The following is a 24,453-nucleotide window of genomic DNA, read 5'->3' on the forward strand; positions in this document are numbered from 1 at the left end:
CCCGACTCCAGCCCGCTCATTGGCCGTGGGTGCTATGACGTCGTGGGGATCGCAGACAGAAACCCCAGCGCCCGGCGGCGAGCGGGAGGTATTGTCCGTCACCCCGGGCTTTGTTACGTCTTCGCCTACTCACCTGGCTGCGGGCGCGTCCTGGCCGCTGCAGCCCGGAGCGGAGTGCCAGCCGCTGCCGCCGCCGCCGCCGCCATGGTGTCCCCAGTCACTGTGGTGAGTGCGCGAGCGAGCGAGCCAGTGTCCGGCGCCCACCGGCCTGGGGACTGGGCTGCGGCAGGCCAGGCCGCCGGGGGCCGTGGAAGGGGCAGGGATCTCGCGGCGGTCGGCGTCCCCGGGAGGGAGGTGGGCGCTGTCAAGGCCCCCCCCCCCCCCACCGCTCCCCGGACCCGCGGCGCCCCTCCTCCACGCAGCCCCTGCCCGCCCGCCGCCGGAGGGAGGAAAACAGTGGGCATGTGACTCGGAAGCGTGACTTTGTTGATGTCTGTGTGTCTGACGCGGGTCGGCGGGCTGGTTGCCGGGAAGAGGTAGAGGACAGCAGCTGGCCGGCGGTCCTGCGTGGGCAGACCACAGGGAGGCGTGGGAGAGGGCGTGGGAGAGGGCGGGGAGGGCAGGAGGGTGACTGGGCCCTCCTGGGAATCCTGGCCCAAATCTGTTCCCTCGGTTCCTTATCTCATAAACAAGTCTGGGGCGGGGGAGGGGATGTCCCTGAGTCCAAGCAGCATTGGTAATGTGCTGGAGGAAGAGGGGTCATTCTCTCTTGACATTGCTTCCCATTCAGACTTTCTCAACTCGAACGTTTGTCTCTTTTCCCCACCCTTCCACTTCTAGTGTTGGATTCTCTATGATTGTCAAAGTCTCGCCAGCTACTACTGCCTGTTTCTCCTCATAGGACACATGGGGCTGGGGGACGGGTATGGAGCAGACCTTGATGCTTCCAAGGGCAGGCTGGTGGTTGATGGGAGAACTGGGGACTGTGTGGCTGTCCATCTCCTCCAGTCTCCTCCTCCGCCCATGCCCCTGCCCTGACGAGCCTGGATGGGGGGAGATCTCCATAGGAAGGGACTTAGTCATCTTTTCTCCCTGCTCTCACTCCCGTCGGAGCAAGGGCAGGCTTGGACCTTGGACCTACCCATCTGCCTCTTCCCAACCTCCTTCATCACAGTCCGATCAGCCGTCAGGTAACTGGCAGTCTGGAAGTCAGTGTGCTCCCAGAGCCTTGTGCTGGACAGCTCACCCAGCCAGAGGCACAATCATTTTGGGCAGAATGTGGGTATACAGGGAACCTCAACCGTTCTGAACCATCCACAGAGACCCTGTGCCAGAAGCCCAAGCAAAGGAGCTTCAGGGTGTCACAGATTGAGGATATCTGCCCCCCTCCCTAGCTTGGAGAGTACCTGCAGTGGCCTTAGACACACCTTTCTTTAGTGGCCCTCCCCCCTGATCCGTCTGAGGCCAAGTCAGCTGCTGTTACTTCCCCCCTCTCAGTTCCACATCTCCTCCCAGCCAGTCTGCTGGCTCCAGCGCAAAAGCTGGAAAGAGAACTCCTCCCCCGCTTCCTGCCTCTTTCTGATGAGCTCTTGAGTTGCTCTTGTTCTCAGAGAAATGAGACTGACCGACAGACAACCCCCTGCAACTCCCCAATCCCTGAAATCCTTCTCTAGCCAGCATCCGTATCTCCTCTCCTTGCCCTTCTTGGCACCTTTAGGCTGGTACCTTTAGGGGCAGCTGGAGTGGAGACTGAGGAGCAGACTGGCCAAGGAAAGAGCCTGTGGGGGCTGAGGTGCCCACCCTCACACATTCCTGGCACTCACCCGGTGTTGCCAGGGCCCTAAGCCTGTGCACTGGCCCCACTGAAGATCACAAGGTGGCTAGTTGTGGCGTCTCTGTGGTTTCCTGCTGACTTCACTCCATTCCAGACAGCTGGTGGCTGATGGTGGCAGAGACGGGTTAAAGGGGTTTTGGAGGGACAGGGAGGGGCCAGGAAAGGAGAAGCATTGGCCTGCGGGAAGGGACTTTGTCCCAAGACCTGTTTTCTGCTCAGTGAGTGACCATTCTGGTCCTGCCCTAGGGCCAAGAGTGGATGTGGGCAGCAGGAAAGCGGAGCCCCTCCCCTTCCTAATCAATTAAGCCTCAGGGTGATGATGGGCATGTTCACACTCTGCTGGCTAGTTGGGACAGGCCAGACTGAATTTCTGCATGTCAACCCTCCCTACTTGGAAGGTGGGCCTGGCTCTGGGGTATACGTCTGGGCTGAGGGTGCTGGCTCCGAACACCTCTGTGATCTTCTGAGCTCGTAAGTGTTGAGTGCTGCCCTTGTCCTATGTCCTCCAGGTGAAGAGTGAGGGACCCAAGCTGGTGCCCTTCTTCAAGGCCACCTGCGTGTATTTTGTGCTCTGGCTGCCCTCGTCCAGCCCATCGTGGGTCAGCGCCCTCATCAAGTGCCTGCCCATCTTCTGCCTCTGGCTCTTCCTTCTGGCCCATGGCCTAGGATTCCTGCTGACCCACCCCAGTGCCACCCGCATCTTTGTGGGGCTCGTCTTCTCCGCTCTTGGTGATGCCTTCCTCATCTGGCAAGACCAGGGCTACTTTGTGCACGGTCAGTTGCCACAGTAGCTGTTTGGGAGGAATCCTGGGGCTGGGCGCTAGAGGGTCTTAGGTGGCCAAGGATTTGGGAGAGGGAGCTTTTGAACAAGAATATGGGGCATCTGAGGGTTTGTGAGGCCAAAGACCGTGGGACCCTTATTGGAGGATTGCCTTACAGAGGATCTAGTGATCGGCTCTGGAGTTCCTCAGGGGAGGGGGTGGTATCTTTACCTTTGTGGATTTCTTCCCACCCCTGATACTCCCCAAACAAAGTTCCTGGGTTATCCCAAGCACTCCCCTCCTCCCCCCCCACCCCATGTCTCTCATTACTCATCCGAGCCTGCCCTCAGCATCCCCTCATCCCCTCTCACTCCCAGGTCTGCTGATGTTTGCCGTGACCCACATGCTCTACGCCTCGGCCTTTGGCATGCGGCCACTGGCTCTTCGGACAGGTCTGGTGATGGCAGTGCTGTCGGGCCTGTGCTATGCTCTTCTCTACCCAGGCCTCTCAGGTGCCTTCACCTACCTGGTGGGGGTCTATGTGGCCCTTATCAGTTTCATGGGCTGGCGGGCTATGGCAGGACTACGGCTGGTTGGGGCAGCCTGGCGCTGGACTGAGCTGGCAGCAGGCAGTGGTGCACTGCTCTTTATCATCTCAGACCTGACCATCGCCCTCAACAAGTTCTGCTTCCCTGTGCCCTACTCGCGGGCACTCATCATGTCCACCTACTATGCTGCCCAGATGCTCATCGCCTTGTCAGCTGTTGAGAGCCGGGAGCCAGTGGAAGACTACAGACTGAGCAAGGCCAATTGAGAAGCCAGGGTGTGGTTACCCCTCTCTCCTCCTGGGGGAGGGGTCCAGAACCTGCAAGAACTGAGTCAGGATGGCTGCAGGACTGACCTGGGGCAGTAGATACCACTTGGGAAATGTACACATTTGAAGGGGGGTAAGCAGGAAAAGGATCTCTCTAGCAAAGTTGGTGTTCCAGAACAATGCTTACAGTTAAAAAGAGCCAGCCTAATTCTCCTTGCTGGAGCCAGAATTAGACATCTCCCCACCTCTAACCCCATAGGGGCCGTCAAAGCCCCTCCAGAGGGCAATGGTGCTCAGCGTCTTGACCTCCCCCCGCTTCTAGATGGAAGAGTCTGACTCACCCCACTCCCATTCTTTCTGATCTGCACAAGAGTCGAGTGAAGAGGGGAGAAACCTGACCTGAGATGACCCAAACCCAGGGCTTGAAACCTGTTTCACAGGCCCCTAGGTGAGAAGACTGGATGAGAATGGAATCTTCCTTTCCCTCATCTATCCTTGTTACTTGAACTATCTCCGTTTCTAAGTGGTGGGTGGGAAGGTGAAGGGGTGTCTGCCCAGGTAGGGAAGACTGGGGACTTCACTGGCCTAGGAGCTTGGGCTACCAATGATTCAAGTTGGCCCCATCTCTCTCAGAGGCCAGTCCAGAGCTCAGGCCCACCACCACCACCGCCACCTTTAGACCCTATCCCCAGGGTTAGGGTGAACTATACCAAAGGAAGGGGCCAGCCTGTATGTGTGTCTGTGCGTGTGAATTTCTGTGTGTGTGTGTGTGTGTGTGTGTGTGTGGTCTGTCTCCCAGACTGTCTGGGTCTTTCTGTGCCATCTGTCTCTGTCCTGCTGTCTAAGTCTTATAGGGAGAGGGCCTCAGGGAGTTGCTGAGGGGGTGCTGAGCCTGGCTTAGAGAGCTGGGACCCCATCCCACCACCATCAGTGCTTTCTTCTCTGCCCCTTCTGCACTGGGAGCAAGAGGAGAGGGCTCCAATGACATTCTAGGGTCATAAGACCTAAGGCACATTCAATGCAAAAGGAGCAAGGATGGGACAACGCCATCCTTTGCTGTTCATGTGAAAAAAATAAAAACCAAGGGCCACTGGCTGCTCTGCTTGTCTGCTTGTGTGGCGTGTGCCTGTCCTAGAGAGAAAGGGGTGGGGGCATGGTGCCAGGGGCCCTGGATGTCCTTACAGCCTGGGTCACAGTGCTGGCCAGTGCATCTTGGCGCCAGGCTGGCTCCCTGGCTCTGGTGACATGGTGCCTGTTGGAGTGGGTCTCCCTTCCCTGGTCACGTGTATGGGTGTGGATATAATTCAGGAGGGTGGGGGATGGGCAGTATTTGCCACCATCCGATTTTGTCTTTGATGCATTCCCCTGTGCACGGACACCTAGCACCTTTGCTGACTCTTAGTGACCCAGTGCCCTCTACTGCTGCCCGCCTCCTCCCAGACCTACTGCCTGTTCCAAAATGATCCAGATTCCCTTCAAGTGTTTCCTCTCTCCTTGAACTCTGGGCTCCATTAAACAGTGGGGAGGAGTAAGATTAGATTAGCTGATTTGTACTTTAGATGGGAAGCTCTGGCAAAATAATGTGTCACCCTGTTCCAGGGGCATTTGCATCTTAATGGGCAATGCTCTGACCCAGAAGCAGAGAGGAAAGCCCTGGGTGGTGGTGAATATGCCATTAGTAAAAGGGTTGTAGAGTCGTGGGGACAGGATAGAGAAGGTTCAGCCCTGTCTGGGTGGTGGGTGAATTAGTGATTTTCAGACTAGGATTTTTACAGAGATACCTGGTGGGAGACAGGAAAAGGATAAGTAGAAGAGAGTGGCCCAGAGACAACCCCCCACCCCCCCATCCTTGTTTGGAGTCCAGTAGTTTCTTACAATTTTTTTTTTAATGGGGAAGATTCTGCAGCAAAACCTAAGTATGAGACCTAGTGAGCTGGATGACCAATCGTTTCTAGCTTTGAGAAGCATTAATTCCCAAATACCAGGAACTCTAGACACTAAAGAAGCAAGGCCCTGATCCCTTCAAACCCCAGAACTCTTGAGGGCAGATCTACCTGGTGAAGAAGTGCTGGGGGGGGGGGTGAAGGGGGGAGGATAGGGAGAAGAATGAAGCCTATAAGATGCGTCCTCCCCTGCCCTGAGGGGAGGGGAGGGTGCAATGTCGCTGCAGAGGAGGGGAAGGCAAGCCAAGGCCCAGTCAAAAAGCGGCTGGTCACCCCCAATGCGGGTGGGTTTGGACTAAGCTCTGGGGGTGCGTGTCCTCTGTATCCCCATCCACTCCCAAGCCCATATCCTTGGTCCCTGCTCCATGCCAACCTCAGGAACAGGCAGGGGTGAGCTTAGTCAGTTTATTGTCCCATGACTTCACTGACAAGCACCAGGGAGCGAACTGGGCCGCTGTCACTGGGGACACACACAGGATAGGCCCAGAAACCACCTATAACAACATCCTCCTGATGCCTGGGCTGGGCCGGAGATCACATAAGGTGCTTGGACTTCTTCTGCAGACTCTCGGTGACTGACGCCAGAATTGACTTGTCATCCTTGTCTGAAAGAGCAAAGCAAGTATTTGTCAGTGTTGCTAGGGGGAAGGGAAACTTCAAATTATTGGACTTGCAGTTAAGGCCCCCGTCTCCCAAGGTCATCTGGGCGTGTGGGGCCGAGAGCTGCCAGTTATTCAGAACTCAATATTTGCCAGGCATTGTGCCAGTCACTTCTGTGCACTATCTCATTTAAGCCTCAAGACAGCCCCCAAGAAGTAGATGAGAAAACAGGCTCAGAGTGGTTTGCCAAGGTCACATGGCTGGACGGTGGTGGAGCCAGGGCCGTGGGCCCACGTGCTTACAACCAGAATTAAGCTGTCAGGGATTTCTCTAGCTGTGGAATGAAAGCTGGATGTCTCCCACAGTGCCTTCCCTGGCCCAGTTCTGTCACACAGTTCAGCAGCCGCCCTGGAGGCATCATCTCAGGGCCAGATACCTAGCCGAGTACTTGAGAGACAGAGCGACAGGACGTGGTCTTTCCCCGAGGAACGGGACTTATAGCAGGACACCAGAGGACCGCCGTGGAGAGTTCAGGGAGCGGCAGAGGATGAGGCTGGAAAAGTAGATGTGGGGGACAGGGGAGACAGTGTGGGGAGCCTTGCTGTTTGGGGTTTCCTCCAGAAGATCATGGGAGAGTTAGGGAGTTTAAGTAAAAGGGAGCAGGGCAGGTCAGCTCTGCATTGGGAGAAGTCCTGCTACTAGCTGTGTGGTTGTGAAAAGAGTGTGTAGGAAGAGAAAACACTTCCCCTGCACGTACACACGTTGGGTAGAGGTGTGGCACACCTGTGCAGAGGAAGGGTCTCCACTAGGTTCCGTCCTCCCGGTGCTTCCCACCTGTCCTTATCCTACACCAGGAGCTTTCAATCTTGGTCACACATCAGAATCACTTGTAAAATCTCGTAAACATAAAAATTCCTTCCAGAACCCCGCCACGGAGATTGTGCCTGGCCAGTCTGGGTTAGGCCTGATCACCAGTATCTTTTTCAAAGGCAAGTCTAGGCCCACTAAGGGTTGCAAACTACAGTCTACCGAGGGATTGCAAACTCCCAAGCCTGGAGGCTCCAGACATGTAACAAATGACATCGAGAGGATGGGGGAGAGGCACCGAGTACGGCCCGTTGGTGAAATGTTTACACCACCTGTTGGTAGAGTAAATGAAAAAATGCACCTCTGAGCCTCTGGCCCAGATGGGATGCAGGGCCACCTCCCCGCCCCCAGGCGGGCTCTGCGGGTGCCCTCACCGTAGACCGTGAGCGCGCAGCTGCTGCGGTCCTTGCCCAGCTCGTTCTCCACCAGCACGCTGTACTCCCCGCTGTCCTTGAGCGTGCAGGTGGGGATGACGATCGTGCACACCCCGCTGGTGGAGTTGTACCAGAACTTGGAGTTGGCCGTGATGTTGACGTCGCCCTTGTAGAGGGTCACCGTGGGCCGCGGGTTCCCAAGGAAGGCGCACGTCATGGTGCAGTCCTGGCCGCGCAGCACCGTGTGCGGCTTGAGCGGGATCAGGAAGCGCGGTGCGTGGCGCCAGTCCTTCTGCTCATACGGCTTCAGCTTGGCGCTCAGGTCCTCGACTGCGCGGGCGGGACGCGGTGGGCTGTGAGCGCGCCTGGGACCCCGGCCGATGCCCGCCCGCTGAGAGCTCGAAGGCTCCCCGGAGCCCCCCCAGGCCCGGGCTACATTCCCACGCGCTCTCAACTTTGGGGCCCCCACCTTACGCTGGCACCCGAGGTTCCATTCGGCCACCCTCCCACTCCCTTGTCATTCCAGGGCTCCACTATCAAAACCCAGGGCGTGGGATTTCACACTTTTCCAGACCCAGGGGTCCTAACTTCTTTCCAGCTGCCAGCTTCCTGGCCGAGCTGTTAACTCCCATCCGAGCTTTTCCAGCATCAGGTCAGCCTCCGTGGTCTCTGCTAGTCTCCATTTAGCTCTTCATTTCCAGTTTCCTGACGCTATCCCCACCCCTAGCCCCTTCCCTCCAGGGTTCCTGGACATCATCCCCAGCCCTCATCCCCGTGACCCATTGGCTCAGGGGACCACGTCTCAGCTCTAAACAGCCGGCCCGCCCCTGTCATCCCCGTCCCCAAGGGCACCCCCACCTCCACTATCATCCCCACCCCCAAGGGCGCCCCCCACCTCCACCCCCTCAGAGTAGTACAAGGTAGTTCCTCCTCTAGCTTCTGGATCACTACTTCTCTTCCCAGCATCCCTGACGTTAGCCTTTTCTGCCTCAGTGGTTCTCAGATTTTACCTCAAACCCCGGGTACCCCTGGCAATCCCCATGTCATCCCTGCCATCAGGGATATAACCCAAACCCCGGAGTTTCCTGACTCACTCTTGTCCTTGACGATGAGCCAGGTATCCTTGGAGTCGAGTGGGTCACTGTCACCAATTTCATTCCGGGCCACTACTCGGAAGTAGTACTTCCTGCCAGGGAGTAACCCAGTCACCGTGTACTTGTTGCTGAAGACGTGCTCCGCTGCTGTGAACCAGGTGGGGCTGCTGGCATCCCGCTTCATGATGACATAGTGGGCCTCACTATCCTCCTGCACGTCAGGGCTGTGGTTCCAGGTCAGAGTCACTGTGTTGGGGACCTCCTCAAACAGCTGTAGGTTTGTGGGCGGCCGCGGAAAATCTGGAACAACCACAAGGTCCAACAGCCACCCTTGGGGGCCTGAAGAATTATGCCCCACCACAGCCACCTGCCAAGCCCCATGTAAGATGAGACGGGGAATGTCCCTTCTTTGAGTCTCAGGCCGCTGGTATTTTTTGGAGTCAGAAAGAACTATTTCTGAGGCATAGCTCTGCCATTTACCAGCCCTGTGAACTTGGGCAAGTTACTTATCTTTTTTTGAGACCTGTTTCCTCGTTTGCAGAATAGGGCTTACAATAACTATCACAGAAATGCTGAGTAAAGTGCTTGGCACACAGTAACTATTCAATAAAAGTTTATCCCTTCATCCCTTGGGAGTTTAAGGCTTTATTATAAAGCTTCTAGCCCTCACTACTATGAGGCCACTGCAATTATTAATGGACTCATTTCCATCTATCCCTCCTGATTCCCACTCATTTTCTGCTCTCTCTCTGCCATCCATCCTCTGCAAATGCCTCAAACCTCATCAGATATGCGTGCGGAAACTGAAACAAGGATTTGGTCCTAGTTCAATGCCTCTAGGGCTTCAGGGCATTGAGAAAAAGCGGAAAGAAACCTCCCCATTAAGGCAAAGGCCAATAAAGTCTTGTTTTGTGGTGCCAGACAAGACTTCACTACCTTAAGGCCTGGCTTGGCAGTGATAGGAACTCGAGCAGCAGTGGGGAGTTATATTTTGGAGTGTGTGCAAGGATACCTCCCCAAGGCCTCTGCCTACTGTCATACCTGCCACACGCACGTGGATGTCATAGGATGCCTCTCCAAACTCATTCTGGAGCAAGATGCGGTACACCCCTGAATCAGAGCGCTTGGTGCTGTTGATGAGGAACTGAGAATGGTTTTTGCCCTTGGTGATGGTTTCCCTGCCCTTGGTGGGGATGCCGTCTTTCTGCCAGATCACGTTAGGTGGTGGTGAGCCCTGTGTGGTGACAGGAGATGGCACTGGGGTCACCCAGGTGATATTTGGGGCTCCCACTGTTGAGAAGTCTCCTGCCAGGCTCTAGTGCCAGGGTTCTGGCGAGGGGCCGAGACAGAGACTCTGATAGCTACAGCAGCCATCTTGGTGGGCATCTGGGGGCCAGGATCTGGAACAACTCACAGAGAAGGCAGCATGGATGCAGAGAGCTGTCCCAGCACGAACCACCATGTGACTCTTCAGTCGGGCACTGAGGTCAAACTTGGGGGCAGCTGAGAGGGAAGAGACCAAGGTGGGCCCGTGGACCTCTCTCTCTCTGGAAGACTCAGCTTTAAACCTCCCCATCCAGAGCCTTTCCCAACCTCTCCTCCATGCTCTTGTTAGAGCCCATACAGACCATTAGCAGCCCCAACACTGTGAAGCATTTATTTGTCCCTCGTCTGTCTTCCCCTATTAGTATGTAGGACTCTAGGGCAGGTCCTGTGTCTTAGTTGTTTCTGTATTTCCAACACCCCTCTTGGCACACAGTAGATACTATTTAGCATACAATGAGTGGGGTTTTTTTGGTGGGGGCGGGTCACGCCTGGCTCTGTCCAGGCACAAGTATGGACGACTTCTTGCCCATAGCATCACCCAGTTTTCCCCTGTGGGATGAGGTCCTAGGGAAGAAGGTATGGAGCTGGGATGTTGAGGCCTAAACCCCAGCTCTCTCTGCGTCCTCACCTGGTGGTGGCATGGCACGAACCCCCTCATCCAGTTCCACAGGCTCCCCAACCCCAGCCTCATTCACAGCCCGGATTCGGAAGAAGTATTTCTGCCTCTCGGTGAGGCCTCCCACTGTGTAGCAGGTGCCTGAGATGGGGATCTTTGTGCACTTGGACCACTCCTTAGTGTCTTCAGCCCGCATCTCAAGGATGTAGCCAGAAGGTGGGTCTCCCTCTGCAGGCTCCCGCCAGGCCAGGGAGATACTGGAGTTGGAGGAATCAGACACGTGCAGACCCTGCACCAGGCCTGGGGGCTCTGGGTGGCAGAGACATCCAGTCGGCCTCCCAACTCATCGGTACTCATCCCCGTGCCCCTTCCCACACCTGGTACCCCTAAAACCTAGCTGTCAGCACTTCTTCCTCTGACACCCAGTTCACACCTTCAAGGCCAACCTTGCGCACTCAACAACCTCCAAGTTCAATTCTCTCGCCGGCTCAACACTTTCACCCTTGAAGTCACTACCCTCCAAATTCAACATACCCTACAGCCTCAATTTCCTTCTATTCTATTTTTTTTAAGGTTATTTATTTTGAGAGAGACAGAGACAGCGAGAGCAGGGGGGAGGCAGAGAGAGAGAATCCCAAACAGGCCCCGCGCTGTCAGCCGTGGGACCCCACGCGGGGCTCGAACTCATGAACCGCGAGATCATGACCCGAGCCCAAACCGAGAGTCAGTCACTCAACTGACGGAGCCACCCAGGCGCCCCATCAGTTTCCTTGTGTTCTAAACTCCGCCCTAATTTAGCCCAACCATCTCCACCGCCTCCATTCGTGTGCGGTACCCCCATCTCATCTCCCAAACTCAGCCCCCTCCCGACCATCCACACTATACTATCCCCCTATCCAATCCTCAGACCTGCCTCTATCACCTCGCCTAACCAGAAATGCTCAAAGTTTGATAACTTTTTTCCCACCCTGCCCAATCTTTATTTGTTGGTTTTCTCTTATGTGTGAATCCTGTCCCTCTATTAGGCTGGCAGCTCCCACAGAGTGGAGACTGTGTGGAGGGGTCATCCTGTTAGGCTTTCCCAGAGAAGAAGTCGGCTGTCTACCTTGCATCAGATAATTCTACTACGTGCTGGGGTTTGGCACCCCATACTCACTGACGGGGTCCTTGGCTACCACTGAGTTGGATGCCATACTGGGCTGTCCAGGGCCTGCCTTATTCACAGCTATAACTCGGAATTCATATTCTGTGTCTTCCAGGAGACCATCCACAGTGCACTTGGTATCTGAAATGGGAGTTTGAGGGGTCCTGAGGCCAGGAGGTCCATGAGATGGGAGACCATAGGGTGAGAGGGCATGGATTAGGGGGTGGCGGGATGCTATGAAAATCCTCAAAGGAGTTGGGGAACAGAGTATGTTCAGGGCAGTAGAAGTACACAGGTCCACCCAGCAGAGCCTCTCTTGGTCCTCCTGGGCCTCTCTCCCTAGGACCTCACCTTGGATGGGGTCCTTGTTGACCGGCACCCAGAGGCTACTGCCTTTCTTCCTCCGCTCCACAATGTAGCCGAGCACTGGGGCTCCCCCATCCTGGGTAGGGGCATTCCATGTGATGGTCATGCTGTCTTTGGTCACATCAGTCACTTGAGGCTGGGAGGCAAGACCAGGGGGCTCTGTGGGAGACAGAGGGCAGAGGTTAGGAGGGGGAGCATGTAGACATTTCCCACCCCATGTTGATCTCTGGCTCCCTCCTTAAAAAAACAAAACAAAACAAAACACCTTAAACCAATGATTCTTAACTAATGTCTGGGTTTTACCTCCAGAGAGTTTAATGTAATTGGCCTGGGGGGTGGAAGCCAGGCATGAGCATGTTTTTAAAGACATCAGGTGATTCTGTGGAGCCCAGATTGAGAATCGCCAACTTGGTTCTTTCGACCCTTGTCATCCCCAAAGCCACAGTTCCTAATGTACCGTCTTGACACATGGACACATGGAGACTAGTTGGGAGGGGTGTCGCCAGAGGTTAATTAGCTTTCATAATTCAAATACCCATGTTGTCAAGGGGCTTCTTTGGGGGAAAAGTTAGAACAGATTCAAGGTTATCTCTAAAGTAACACTACTCTCACTTGAATTTGGGGTGATTTCTGGAATGGAGAAACAAGTGGAGTCATTTCCCTGCAATTGAATGCAGTTCTGGACATACACACGGGGGGGTATCTTGTGCATGTGATCTGACTGGGAAAAGTAGAGAATTCCTACCCAAGATAATGTTCTGCTCGTACTCCGGATTCCATCTGTCTCATCGGATAGCCACAGAGGTGACCCCACAGAATTCCCCACAGACTAGCCTCCCTCACTGGCCGAAGGCCTCCATCCCGACCCTTGAGTTTCCCACTGAGCATAGGGCTATCTCACTGACCAATGGGATTTCCTGCAAACACTTCATCTGTTTCCAGAGGGTCGCTCACTCCTTCTGAATTAACCGCCAGGATACGAAACTGGTAGGCTTTTCCCTCTTCTACCTTGTTGGTGGCAAATTTCGTGAGTTTGCTGTCCACCTCGCCTATCTTAATCCAGGACTTCTTGCCGACCATCCTCCGTTCCACTATGAACTGGGTCACAGGCCGCCCACCGTTGTCTTTGGGGGCCTTCCACTTCATGTGCACACAATTACCCGAGAGTTCCAGAAATTCCACCCGGCCCTGGGGAGGTTTCGGACGGTCTGAGGACAGAAGATAGCATCACAACAGGGACCAGGAAGGCTTTATCCCACTTGCCAGAGGTCCACCAAACTGGGGCATAGACTTCCCTCGCCCTTCTCTGCGTTCGCTGTGCCTCCATGTAAGACTTGCCCAAAGGGTTTGATCTTTGGCTACCTGAGACTCTCACTTGCCTAGGAATAGGTGGACTGGGGACCTGGGGAGCCCCTGTCTCAGCTGATTCACCCCTTGTCCCCTTCCACACAAGATCTCCCCCTCCTCGCAGCTTCCAGAACTCCAGTGCTTTGTGATATTATAGTTTATCTTATGTTATTACACGTTGGCCAGTTTTCATCCCTTTTGGGTTGAGAAACAGCTGGAATACTTCCATCCCTGTATCCTCAGAGCCGAGAACACAGAAGAGGGGTTCAGTCATGCTGCTGAATTGAGTCAAAACCCAAACCTTCTCACTCCACAGCTTGATGGCATGGGCGTGTGTGTGTGTGTGTGTGTGTGTGTGTTGCATGTTGACCATGAGCTCACTAAGGTCAGCTCCTCATCTCTTGTATTCCAACCCATCCCCAACCCCATTCCTACCCGATTCCATCTTTCCAGCTTCATTTTGTCCTCAACCCCATTCACCCACCCTCACTTCATGTCACTTCCAACCCCAAAACTCCCGCACCAACCCCGCTTCTATCCCTAAATGCCCCTCTTTCACTTCATTTCTACCTTATTTCCAACCATGTCCTCATCTCCAAGTCAGTAACACTGGAAGGTCTGCTATGTGCTGTGCGCCCTGCTATGTGCTTTAAATTCACTTGAAATAGATACTAAAAACAAAACTCCTGACACAACAACAACAAAAACCAAAACCAGCCCCAAATCACCCCATGGCAAATGAGAAACGGAGGCTTCAATAGGTTCATCCGCTTGCCCAAGGCCACCTAGTGAGGAACTTAGAAAGCGGGCTTCTGGTGCAAAGCCAGCACTCAGATGCCATTCTCAACCGCCAACTCCAGCTGCCATCCCCAGCCTGCCTCCCGCCCTGAGCGCAGAGCAGCAGATGACCTCAGCTCAGCCCAGCGGGGGGCCAGCCCTCACCCAGCACGCTGAGGTGCAGAGTGGCTGTGGCTGTGCCGTAGTCATTCTTGAGCTTGAGCAGAACGAGGCCACTGTCCTCACGCACGCAGTTGGAGATGGTGAGCAGCGCCTGGTCTTCCCCGCGCTCCATGGACACACGTTCCTCTTCTGTCACCTCCATGCCGTCCTTGTACCACGTCACTTTGGGCAGTGGCTTCGCCCGGAAGGGCACCTTGATGTTTGCCGTGTGGCCCACCTTCACAGTCACGGGGTGCGCGGCCAGCGCCTCCAGCACCAACGGGTCGATGGTAGGTGGATCTGCGGGGGGGGGGGGGGGGGGGGGGGGCGGCGGTAGGGCAGGCTCGCCCGGAAGGAGTGGGGGGTGGGGCGATGAGGGATGGAGGCGATCCCATGGGGGTGGGGGAGGAGCCCTGAGCACGTGGGCTGGCCCGGAGGGGTTGAGTCTTGCCTACTGAGGGCAGCGACCTTACCTGCAATGAATACGGAGGCCTCGCTCTCTGCGCCCTTGGCCCGGAAGGTGTACTTGCCCTCGTGCTCCGGGCCCATATTGGGGAAGATGAGCTTGTGCACTGCACCCTGCTTCACGATCTGCACGCCGGGCAAGTCCGTGATCTGGGGGGGCGAGGGGCAAGGGGCGGCCATGAGTTCGAATGTATGGCCAGTCCACCCCTTCCTCCTTGGCCCCCTTCTCTAGCCCTTGCCTCGGACCTCCTTGCCATCCTTCAGCCACACACCCTCCACCTTCTCGTCGTTCAGCACCACGCACAGTTCAGCTGGGCTCCCGGTGGCCGCATGCACGTCGGACATCCCGCTCTTCACCGTGGCCAGACGCTCTGGGGGAGAAAGGGAGCAGGTGCTGGGTGAAAGGAACTCACGTGAAAATGGCTGGTGGTGATGGCCATGGGAAGGGGCTGGGGTGCCATGTCTGTCAAAATAATTTATGATGAGCAGGAGATTTGGAAATGGTCAATGGGCGATAGGAGAATGGTCAGGGAGGGAACTGGAGCAAGTAGGTGGGAGGTTGGGGAAAAGTCCAATTAGCATTGGGAAATGGGTAATGGGGGCCTGCTCATCGGAAGATGGTCACTGGGGACTTGAGATGCTCAGTTGAAGAAGGAGAATAGATGGTGGGAATGTAGATGGGTAGAGGAGTTGGGATGGTTAGTTGGGGTTATGCTAGACTGTGGGATGCCCAGGGTTTTTAGGAGTTGAGGGTGGTCAGGGTCAGTGGGGACCGATCAGGATTAGTGAGCAGGGGCTGGTCAAGGTCAAGGAGGATCGGATGATCAGGGCTGCTGGGGATGGTCAGAGTCTGGAAGTGAAGGATGGATAAAGTCAAGGGATTTTGGATAGGGTTCCAGACATGGGGTATGACCAGGGTCTAGGAGGTAAAGATGTTCAGGGCCTGGGAGGTCAGAGAGGGTCAGAATTTGGTAGATGGGGGTGATTAGACTGGGAAGTAGAAACTGACCATGATTTGAGGAGGCTGGAGTCAGTAGGGGGCTGATCAGTGTCCATGGCAGGGAACCGCCAGGACTGGGGGGATTGGTCAGTGGGAGCTGACAGGGTGAGCACGTACCCTCCACGGTGACCAAGGCAGTACTGTAGTATTCAGTGGGGTCTCCGTCCTGCATGGCCACCACGGTGTACTCGCCACTGTCACTGAGCTGTGCGTCCTCAATGACCAGCTCTGCTCGCTTGCCCTCATGGCTCATGCTGTACTTGGTGCTGCGCTCCAGCAGCTGCCCATCCTTCTTCCAGTACAACGTCACGTCCTTGGAGGTCAGCTCACACTCAAGGCATGCACGGCTCCTCTCTTTCACACGTACGTTCTTTAGGGTTCTCACAAACTTGATGGGGATGCCTGTGGACAGATAGACTGGGATCTGCATCCAACCCCCTACATCCCTTTCTGCAGCTACATGCTGCCCTACTCCTCTTTTTGGTCCCAGAAACACAGGGACTTGTGGCATTGAATGTGTTTGTGTGCAACACGTGACCCACAGAGGTAACCGGCAGAGAGAGTCCCAGCTCTGCCCCTTACTTGCTGACTGTATGCAATGCATTCACTCTCTGAGTCTCAGTTTCTTCATATGTAAAATGGGATAACAGTTTACCCCCTCACAGCACTGCAGTCAGTATCTCTAGTGGCCCTTTGGAACTCCAGCCATAATTGCATTGTCTTTCTGGTGTCTGGGCCTTTATACACCTGCTGTTCCCTCTGCTGAGAATTTCCTGTCTTCATCCCCATTTGCTGAAATATGAACTCCTTTTGGTTCTTGGTAAAACTTGGCCATCACCTCATCACATCCTTTCTGACATCACTAAGTGGTGCTCCTTCTTTGGGTGCCCACAGCCTCTGTGTCTCCCACCACCACAGCCACGATGATTCCACGTTACAGGAGTCAAGTGCGGTTCCCATGTGTGACATGCCTCACGTGTAACTCTCCAAACGAATTCTAATGTAGGAATGCAAGTGGTTAACAGTGATGTGCTATAACACATAAGGTTAGAGCCGGAAAGGCTAATAATTTCCTGACCCATGATCTCCCAGCTGGTAATAAGACCCCAGTCTTGACTCCTTGCTTAAGAACTTATGTTCCAAGTCCATTTGGTGCCTCCCCCACTACACTAGGAGTTAGTGGAGGAGAGAACCCTCTGTCTTTCTAGAACCCATCACAGGGCTTTGCAAGGAGAGATGGATGGATGGATGGATGGATGGGTGGATGGGTGGATAGATGGATGACTGCCTGCATGGAGGTGGCTGTGGCATGAGGCCCACCCCTCAAGCTCTGGCCCAACCACTCACGGTCAATAGTGAGCTGGGCTTTCTGTACCAGGTCCCCCGCCTCAGCAGAGAACTCGCCGGCATCGCTGAGTCTGGCATCCTTAATTTTAAGTGTGTGGGTCAGACCATCCTCAGACACCGTGATTTCATACTTTTCATCCCTCTTCAGCTCCTTCCCATTGAACTTCCACACAAAGTTGGGCACTTTCTTGGAGAGGCGGATCTCAAAAACAGCTGTCTGGCGCTCTGTCACCTTCATTGGTGTCATCTCTCCCAAGAACTTCAGCGGCTCATCTGTGGAAGAGTAGGAGGGGCAGTCGTTGGGCTGCAGCCCTGGTCCCTCCTGAGGGGTGGGGTGACGGAGGGGACATGAAGACTCAGGGGTCACTGGCCTCCTGTAGCCCACAACTGGGGAAAGCATCCTTCCTTTCGGTCTGCTTGTGAATCCTGGAGTCCCCTCCCATGATGGTCATATGGTCTCCTCCCCAGTAACGTTAACACAGCAATTTTAAAAGGCACCTATGTAGTTTCAGATATGTGCCAGGCACTCTTCCAGCCAGTGTGCACATAGGATGCATCTAATTCCCATATAGATAGATTTTACTATGATTTCTCATTTTACATATGGGGAAACTGAGGCAAACAGAAGTGAAATAACTTGTCCCAAATCACAAGCTTCTAAGCGACAGAAGCTGGGATCTGAACCCCAGCAGTCTAACTCTGGAGACTGTGTACTTAACCATGATGCTACACTGCCCCATGGCACTTACTGTCTCATTCTCTCCCTTGTGCCCCATGTCTCCCTCCTCCGTTAATGTCCATCCCCATGCAGTCCTCTCCTGCATGGCCCCACCGTCCTCTCTCCCACATCCCTGGCAATTCCTCCCCTGATCTGACTGCATCCTCCTTGTTCCCCCTCATGCCCACATTCATACCCAGCACTGTGAGCTCTGCTCTCATCTTCTTGTCACCCACGGACAGGCTGTAGGTTCCTGCGTCGTTCATGTTCACATTGGTAATAACCAGCATGTACTTGGTGCCTATCTGCTTCGCATCATACTTGCCTAGGGAGTACTGGATCCTCAGTGGCTCATTATCCTGTCTCATGAAATGGGTAGAAAAGCTGAGGGAGGAGTTTAGGAGGAGGCTTCCAGAGGTCCCCATTCCCCAAGGCCAGCCTGAGCTGGAGGGTACGATGTCTGCCTCTCTAAGATCCTCAGACACACCAGAGGCCCCCGAGATCTCTTTAGCCACATCATCTAGCTAAGCGGGACCCTGGGTCCCTGCCTCCCTTGAGACCTGAACTCTTAATGTTATCTTCAGGACTACCTAACTCATCCTTTTCAGATGGGTAGACTGAGGCATGGAGAAAGGAAAGTAAGTATCTCAAATCAAACAGCAAAGTGATGAAACAGCTAAGAATAGAGCCCAGCTCCCAGTCAGTTTCAGTCATCCCAGGAGGCATCATCCTCTTGCTGGAATAGAAGAGGGACCTGGTTGACAGATAATGAGAGTGTCTGTGAAGGGAGGAGGTGCAGAGAGGAAATGATATTGCCAGGGCAAGCCCTGCCGAGGTGTCCCCTCCCCACCTTCATCCATATCATCTTGACATTGGGGTCCTTCAGCTCCATGATGCAGTCAAAGACCACAGTGGTGTCAATCTTGGTCTCTATGTCTTCCAGGGGCTTCAGAATCCGGATGGTCTGTGAGATTGTGATAATAAAATGGCGGGTGTCAGGGACATCTGGGGCCTGCCCAGTTTGTTAACCCAATTCTGGAGGAGCTCCTTAAAGTTTTGGGGAGAAATGACTAGGCTGATTGGACAGCTGTGCCTCCCCCAACCTCCTGTCACTGCCTGCCTGCAAGATTTAGGGGCAGACAGATATGATGGACCATGAGAAAGGAACTCCATTCATGGAATAGTCACCATGGACCATGAGAAAGGAACTCCATTCATGGAATAGTCATCATGGACCATGAGAAAGGAACTCCATTCATGGAATAGTCACCATGTACCTGGACCCATTACCTAAGTCCTCTAATTCCAGTGTAGATGCTCAATAATTGTGAGTCGGTTGAGTGAATGCATGATGACAACACAAAAACATATGAAAGAGGAAAGTAGAAATTTCATTTTGCAAATGAGAAACTGAGGGGCAGTTCACACAGTTAATAAGGCAGTAGAACTGGGACTTGAACTCAGGTCTATCCTACTCCAAAGTCTATGCAAACACATTTGGGGGTAGTGGGGAGAGAAGTAGAGATCCTTTCTTGCTCTTGCCTTTGAGCATGTGTGGACAGGGTGGAGAGACCTTGCCACTGGGAGACACACAGGCACCAGCACTTTCGGAGAGACCCAGACCCCTGCCTGCAGACCCCTGCCCCTCTATGGTCACTGACCTCCACCTCCACTTTCTTCATCTCTTTGAGCTTCTTGAGCAGCCCCCGGAAATCAGTGAAACCATACTCCATGCAGACCTTCTCAAAGTCCTTCTTGGGTACCTTGGACAAAATCTCCAGCATCTCTTTCTCACCTATCCCCTTCTTCTGCTTCTTCTTGGGAGCAGGAAGTCCCCTGGGAGGGGGTGGGTACCAAGCATGGGCTCAGCACCTCCCTCTGAAGGCAGAGGGAGGCTCTCCTAACCTTGAGATTCCCTTCCCCAATTCATGGGTTCTTGGAGCCTGGGCCATTAACTCAGGGCCCCAAAGGCCTTTGAGAAGTTCTGGCCTGGAGGGTGGAGGGACAGTACCCTGGGGAGAGGAGACTCCCAGCCTCACCTCTTCTTCAACATCTTTTTGAAATCCATTTTTTCATGACCTGAAGACAGAAAAGGGGACAGGGTCAGGCAGAGGAGTCTGATCCCTACGAAGAAAGACCAGGAAGAGGGAGCTGGCTCACCTTCTGTCACCAGCAAGGACACAGTGTAGATGGCATCTGCATGGTCATTGCTTGCAATGCACTTGTAGTTGTCAGAGTCATCGGAGGTCAGTGGCTCCAGCTGGATCAGAGTCAAGCCATTAGTGGGGGAGTGAGGAGGACCCCAGGGAGACTTTCTGTGAGGAGGGAAAGGAGGGCATTTTTGGGGGGGAGGGGGAGTGGGACTGAGTGTGGGTATATGTGTGGAGGACTGAGCAGCCTCTATGATGTGGAGGTTCCAGGTAGCCATCAGTGTGAGTGTGTGTGTTTGTAGCCTGATTCTTCACAGGATTCTCCCTCTTGGCTGTGAGCTAGACGACAGGGATTTCCTCTGAGTTGTAACTGTGTGCAGTTTCTGCCACTAGGCTGAGTGTTCCTTCCTTTAACACATATTTACTCCTTGGTACAGGTGCCGGACTGAGCCTGAGGAAACCGGTGAATTAGGCTGAGGAAACCGGTGAATGGTGGTATCTGCAACATGGCACTCACAGCCCAGTGGGGTCTCAGAATGAATGAATTTGTGTAAGGGGTGGCCAGTAGGGGGACCTTGGGGCAGCCTGTGTGTACTATGTGGGGCTAAGGGTCCAGTAATGGGGCCACTGGGAGAAGGAACGTTCTGTATGGTGGGGAGAGGGGAGGCTTTTTGCCCTTCACAATGGTATGTCCTCGCAGGACCAATTGGGACACATTTCCCCATGACCCATCTCTCCTTTTCCTCAAGGGTCTGGAACCAGAGGTTGCAGAAGCCGGTTAGATCTAAGGATGATCAGCCCTTGGCCAGAGTCTTCTAGAAGTGTCCCCTGAAGAGCCCAGGAACCCTGACCTTCACCCCTTTGCTAGGATCAGTTCCTCCCTTGGTGCCTGGCCGCCCTGATTTAACCTGGTTCCACCCACTACGGCCACGTCCCCTTCTAGCCACGCCCATAGCCTTGGCCTCCCTTCCCTTTTGGCTCTCTCACCTTCTGGAAGAGATGGGTCTCCTGCCCCTCCTTGGCTTTGCCCTAGCTCTGCTTCACCTCACCCCCAATTTTGGTCTCCTGCCCACTCTAGCAACGCCCCAGCTCCTGATTCGGCCTCTCTTATCCTGCCCCTCCTCTAGGGCAACGACAGCTTCTTTCCCCATGGCCCTTCTTGGTTCGTTCAGTTGTGGCTCTCTTGTCCGTGATGGGGCCGGCGGCATGCCCTGGGGTCCCTGCCTCTGGCCTCGGCCTAACTGGCTCTCTGGCTCGGGTCCCCGCACCTTCAGCACGTGCTCCTTGTTGATGCTGTCATAGAACATCTTGGCCGACTCCTTGATGGGGATGCCGCTCTCTCTCTTCCAGGAGATGTTGGGTTTGGGGTTCCCCTGCACCCGGGCTCGGAACACAGCTTTATCCCCTGCAGTGGGCACGGGACACAAGTTCACCTCTTAGCCTCCAGGTCGGACCTTCGGACCCTGCCTCCTCCCAGGGGTCTCATGTCCACCCGGGCAGGGGAGCGCCCCTGGGCCTGGAGCCGCCAGTGTTTGCATTACTGGGGGACAGTGGGGTCGTGGTGCTGATTGGGGCACCGGGAGAAGAACAGAAAGCAGCCAGGGGCTTGGGGACACACGGGGAGCGACACACCCTCGGGCGCGGTGACCGGGTGAGGCTTCTCCACGAACTCGGGGACGCTCTCGCCTGCAGGGATGTCAGTACTCCGAGTCACCAAGCTGAAGAACTCTACAGTGCTCGAGGACTTCTTTGTCACGACTTCCTCTGTGGCGACAGGCGAGAGGTCAGAATAGGCCCGAGACTGGAGGATTGACCTTTTCTTGAGGGGACGGTGGAGGATTTTAGGGCCGCGCGGGGACTTTGGCCAGAAAAGGAGGACCTTTCGTCAGTCGGTCGTTGTGTTATGGCACGTTTCAGCCACCAGGGGGAGCGACCTCCTCTTCCAGGCCTCTGGTCAATCACGTTTATCGGGCCACGTTACCGGGTCCCAATTGTTTTCTTTTTCTTTTTCTTTTTTCCCAACCTTTTTCTTTTTTAAAAAGGAGATTTATTTTGATGGGGGTTTCTTGGCCTCTTGGGCTTCTCTCCTGGAAATCCTAGTCCCCCAGCAGCCTTAAGAGGGGCCCGGTGGCTTAGTTGAATTCTGCTGCCTGCCTTCCCCTAGCCCTTCTGCGGTTTAGCATTCATTGCTATGGGAGCAGCAGTGATTCTTGAGCGAGGGACAGGAGACATTCCCAGCCCAGAGGGGCTATGGGTGGGAATCACCTTATCTGAGAGAGCATATTCAATGCAGTAATGTCATTTTATGTTTGGAAAATGAAAAGTTTTTTCAGTATAAACTACAGACCGTCTTGTTGGGTAGTGAGCTGACAGTTAAAAACAATTTCTCTGATTCACAGAGCGCGTTCCTTTTGTCAGGAACCGTGCTAAACACAGTTCGGAGGTTATGTTATTTAATCCTCACAATACTCCAGCGAAGTAGGTGCTTTTATTATCCCCACTGGCCTGAAGGACTGAGATGAGAAAAACGTGTTCCGACACACTTTTAAGTAGCCATCAGAAGGGTCAAACAAGCAGGGTGCAGGCTGCCCGTAACCTCCAGATGTTTAATGGCTACAATGGTCAAACAAAAAGTAGCCCTACATCTAAAAAATGAGAGATTTCACATAAAAATTCACATTTCTGGATTCTCAACATGGAGCTCATACCCCCCATATGGCAACGATCAGGGGCAATGAATAGCGGCTGCCCCTTGAGGTGGGGGATGTCCTCGGCAGTTCACTTCGGTCTTTTTTCTGCATTTATATTCCGTGCCTGGACCCTGCTGGCCAGTGGTTTTAAACTCTGGCTACATGCTAGAATCTCTGGAGAGCTTGAAAAACAGACACACACACACACACACACACACACACACACACACACACACACACACATACCCATACACCTGATTTAGCAGCTGGGTGAGACTTATGTATCGCTATTTTTTTTTTCATTCCCCTTCCTTGCTCCCCGCTACACTAAGCCAATCGAATATGCAGCCGGGGTTGAGAATCACTGCTATCATCACGTAAGTTTGCAACTTCTGGTCTTGAGCCCCAGCTGTTCCACTTGCCTGGCCTCACTGACCAGGAGGGGTTGGGATAGAGTGTTCATCTGGCCCTGACCTCTGTGCACGAGGACTTTGAGGGACTCTGTCCCTCCAGGACTTTGAGGGAGGGGGCAGTGACTGTGAGGGGATATTGGATACTTTGGCCTCTGGCCATCTTTTAATCTCTTTTCACTAGAGACATGACTGAAACAATCTGTTCTGCTCTGAGACCATTTCTCAGCTTTCCCTTAGATCTGTTTTCCCCCAAGTCCGGTCCCCAAGGGTTGAGAGCCTGGAAGCTTAGGTCACTTGTTTATGTCTTCATCCTCTCCACTGGCAGCTCCAAATCTCCTATTTCTGAAGTGGAGCAGGGTCAGCATTACTCACATCTAGATAAGGTAGCTACTTCCCTAGCTTCCTCCATGTCTGAAATTCTGCCATCAGAGATACATCCATTTGCTTCAGGCTCTGATCTCCTCAAGCAATTAAGTTCATCAATCACTCACACACATGCATGTGACTGACTTTCCTAAGCTGTTTTCCTGGAGATCGGATCTATGGGTAAGCATCCCACTGGCTGAAGCTTTATCAAAGTACAGATTAGAAGCACAGGTTAGGAGAGGGTTGTCCTTTGTATATTAGGCTCCCGAGGGGCCCAGAACTCATAACGGCTGAGCGCCCACCCCCGCCCCTCACCCCGTTGCCGCCCAGAGGCTGGATGTGGAGAAAGAAAGGCTGCCCTTTCCCGATTTCCCCTCCCATCCACTCTACTTGCCTCCCACGATCCTGGTTGTCTGGGAGAAGGTCTGCACGTGGGTGGTGGAGCTGGAGAACTCCATGGACACGTGCTCCTGCAGCATCTGCTCGTGGTGAATGGTCGTCATGGTGACAGCAGGCGTGGGCACTCACCTGGGAGGACCAGGGAGAGGATGAGGCCATGAAGGAAGGGCCTAGGAGGGAGATCCAGAGTTGCTCTTCTGTGTGTGTGTGTGTGTGTGTGTGTGTGTGTGTGTGGCGGGGGGAAGACACGGGGCAGGTGAACACAAGGGGAGACGACTGTGCACAGGAGAGAATGAGGAGAAGTAGGGCAGCAAGCTTCTCTCCGGCCTCTCTTTTCTTCCCATTGTATCTCACCTTCCCAGGCTGGTTACAAGGACCAGTGGGCCTGTCACCCACCGAGTAATCGCAAACCATTCCAAGTTCTCAGGGGGAGAGAATGTAGGGCTGAGATTTACCCAGGGGGAGCTGGGGATTCGTATTCATAGCTACATGGAACTAGGGAGGCAGTGCTAGCTGTCTCATCAGGAGGCAATGAAGTCAGACCTAAGAAGGAACTTCCTGACTAAGCCATACTACAGTGGGCCTTGGAAGGAAGCTGGGGATTTTCCTCCTGTGCCCTGGGGACCCCTGGCATCATTGGAATGCTAAGACGGATAGATGAGAGTGTGTGTCTGCAGCCCTGCTTTCACTTGTGACTCCATAAAGACAGAGGCTGAGGTTTTCTTTCATTTTTTTTCTTTAAAAAAAATCAGTTATTCGATCTCATTGTTAATAAGTGAAACAACATCCACATCCACATGAAGAGGCTCCCTCCTGAGCCCCCATCTCCCGGCCCTCCCCCAACACGAACCACCCGTGGTCGCTCAGCTCCTTCTGGAGC

General features: G+C 54.2%; 2 protein-coding genes across 4 annotated transcripts; one reads left to right on the plus strand and one right to left on the minus strand.

The window, feature by feature from the left end:
• The first annotated feature begins 6 nt into the window (after positions 1–6).
• TMEM86A (transmembrane protein 86A) lies at positions 7–4,504 on the plus strand. Of its 3 annotated transcripts, none has more exons than XM_042959311.1 (3): positions 7–88; positions 2,344–2,608; positions 2,973–4,504. In XM_042959311.1, exons 1-3 carry the CDS (start codon positions 35–37, stop codon positions 3,407–3,409), a joined length of 756 nt encoding a protein of 251 aa, XP_042815245.1. In that variant the 5' UTR covers positions 7–34; the 3' UTR covers positions 3,410–4,504. The 3 variants fall into 3 exon arrangements, with proteins under 3 accessions (XP_042815245.1, XP_042815246.1, XP_007098504.2); XM_042959312.1 differs by lacking the exon at positions 7–88 and adding an exon at positions 100–225; XM_007098442.3 differs by lacking the exon at positions 7–88 and adding an exon at positions 1,209–2,232.
• Positions 4,505–5,660: 1,156 nt separating this feature from the next.
• Positions 5,661–23,677, minus strand: IGSF22 (immunoglobulin superfamily member 22). The gene is made up of 22 exons (XM_042959617.1): positions 23,576–23,677; positions 21,338–21,563; positions 20,974–21,110; positions 19,716–19,815; positions 19,595–19,634; positions 19,217–19,391; positions 18,406–18,519; positions 17,752–17,914; positions 16,838–17,110; positions 15,608–15,892; positions 14,737–14,861; positions 14,499–14,640; positions 14,029–14,325; positions 12,645–12,947; positions 11,725–11,898; positions 11,386–11,514; positions 10,242–10,538; positions 9,702–9,790; positions 9,329–9,521; positions 8,288–8,587; positions 7,194–7,523; positions 5,661–5,957 (listed from the first exon to the last, which is right to left on the minus strand). The coding sequence occupies exons 1-22, from the start codon at positions 23,675–23,677 to the stop codon at positions 5,887–5,889; spliced, it is 4,065 nt and encodes a 1,354-aa protein (XP_042815551.1). The 3' UTR covers positions 5,661–5,886.
• Positions 23,678–24,453: the final 776 nt, after the last annotated feature.

Source organism: Panthera tigris, chromosome D1 (genome assembly GCF_018350195.1).
Source record: "Panthera tigris isolate Pti1 chromosome D1, P.tigris_Pti1_mat1.1, whole genome shotgun sequence".
Taxonomy (NCBI): Eukaryota; Metazoa; Chordata; class Mammalia; order Carnivora; family Felidae; genus Panthera; species Panthera tigris.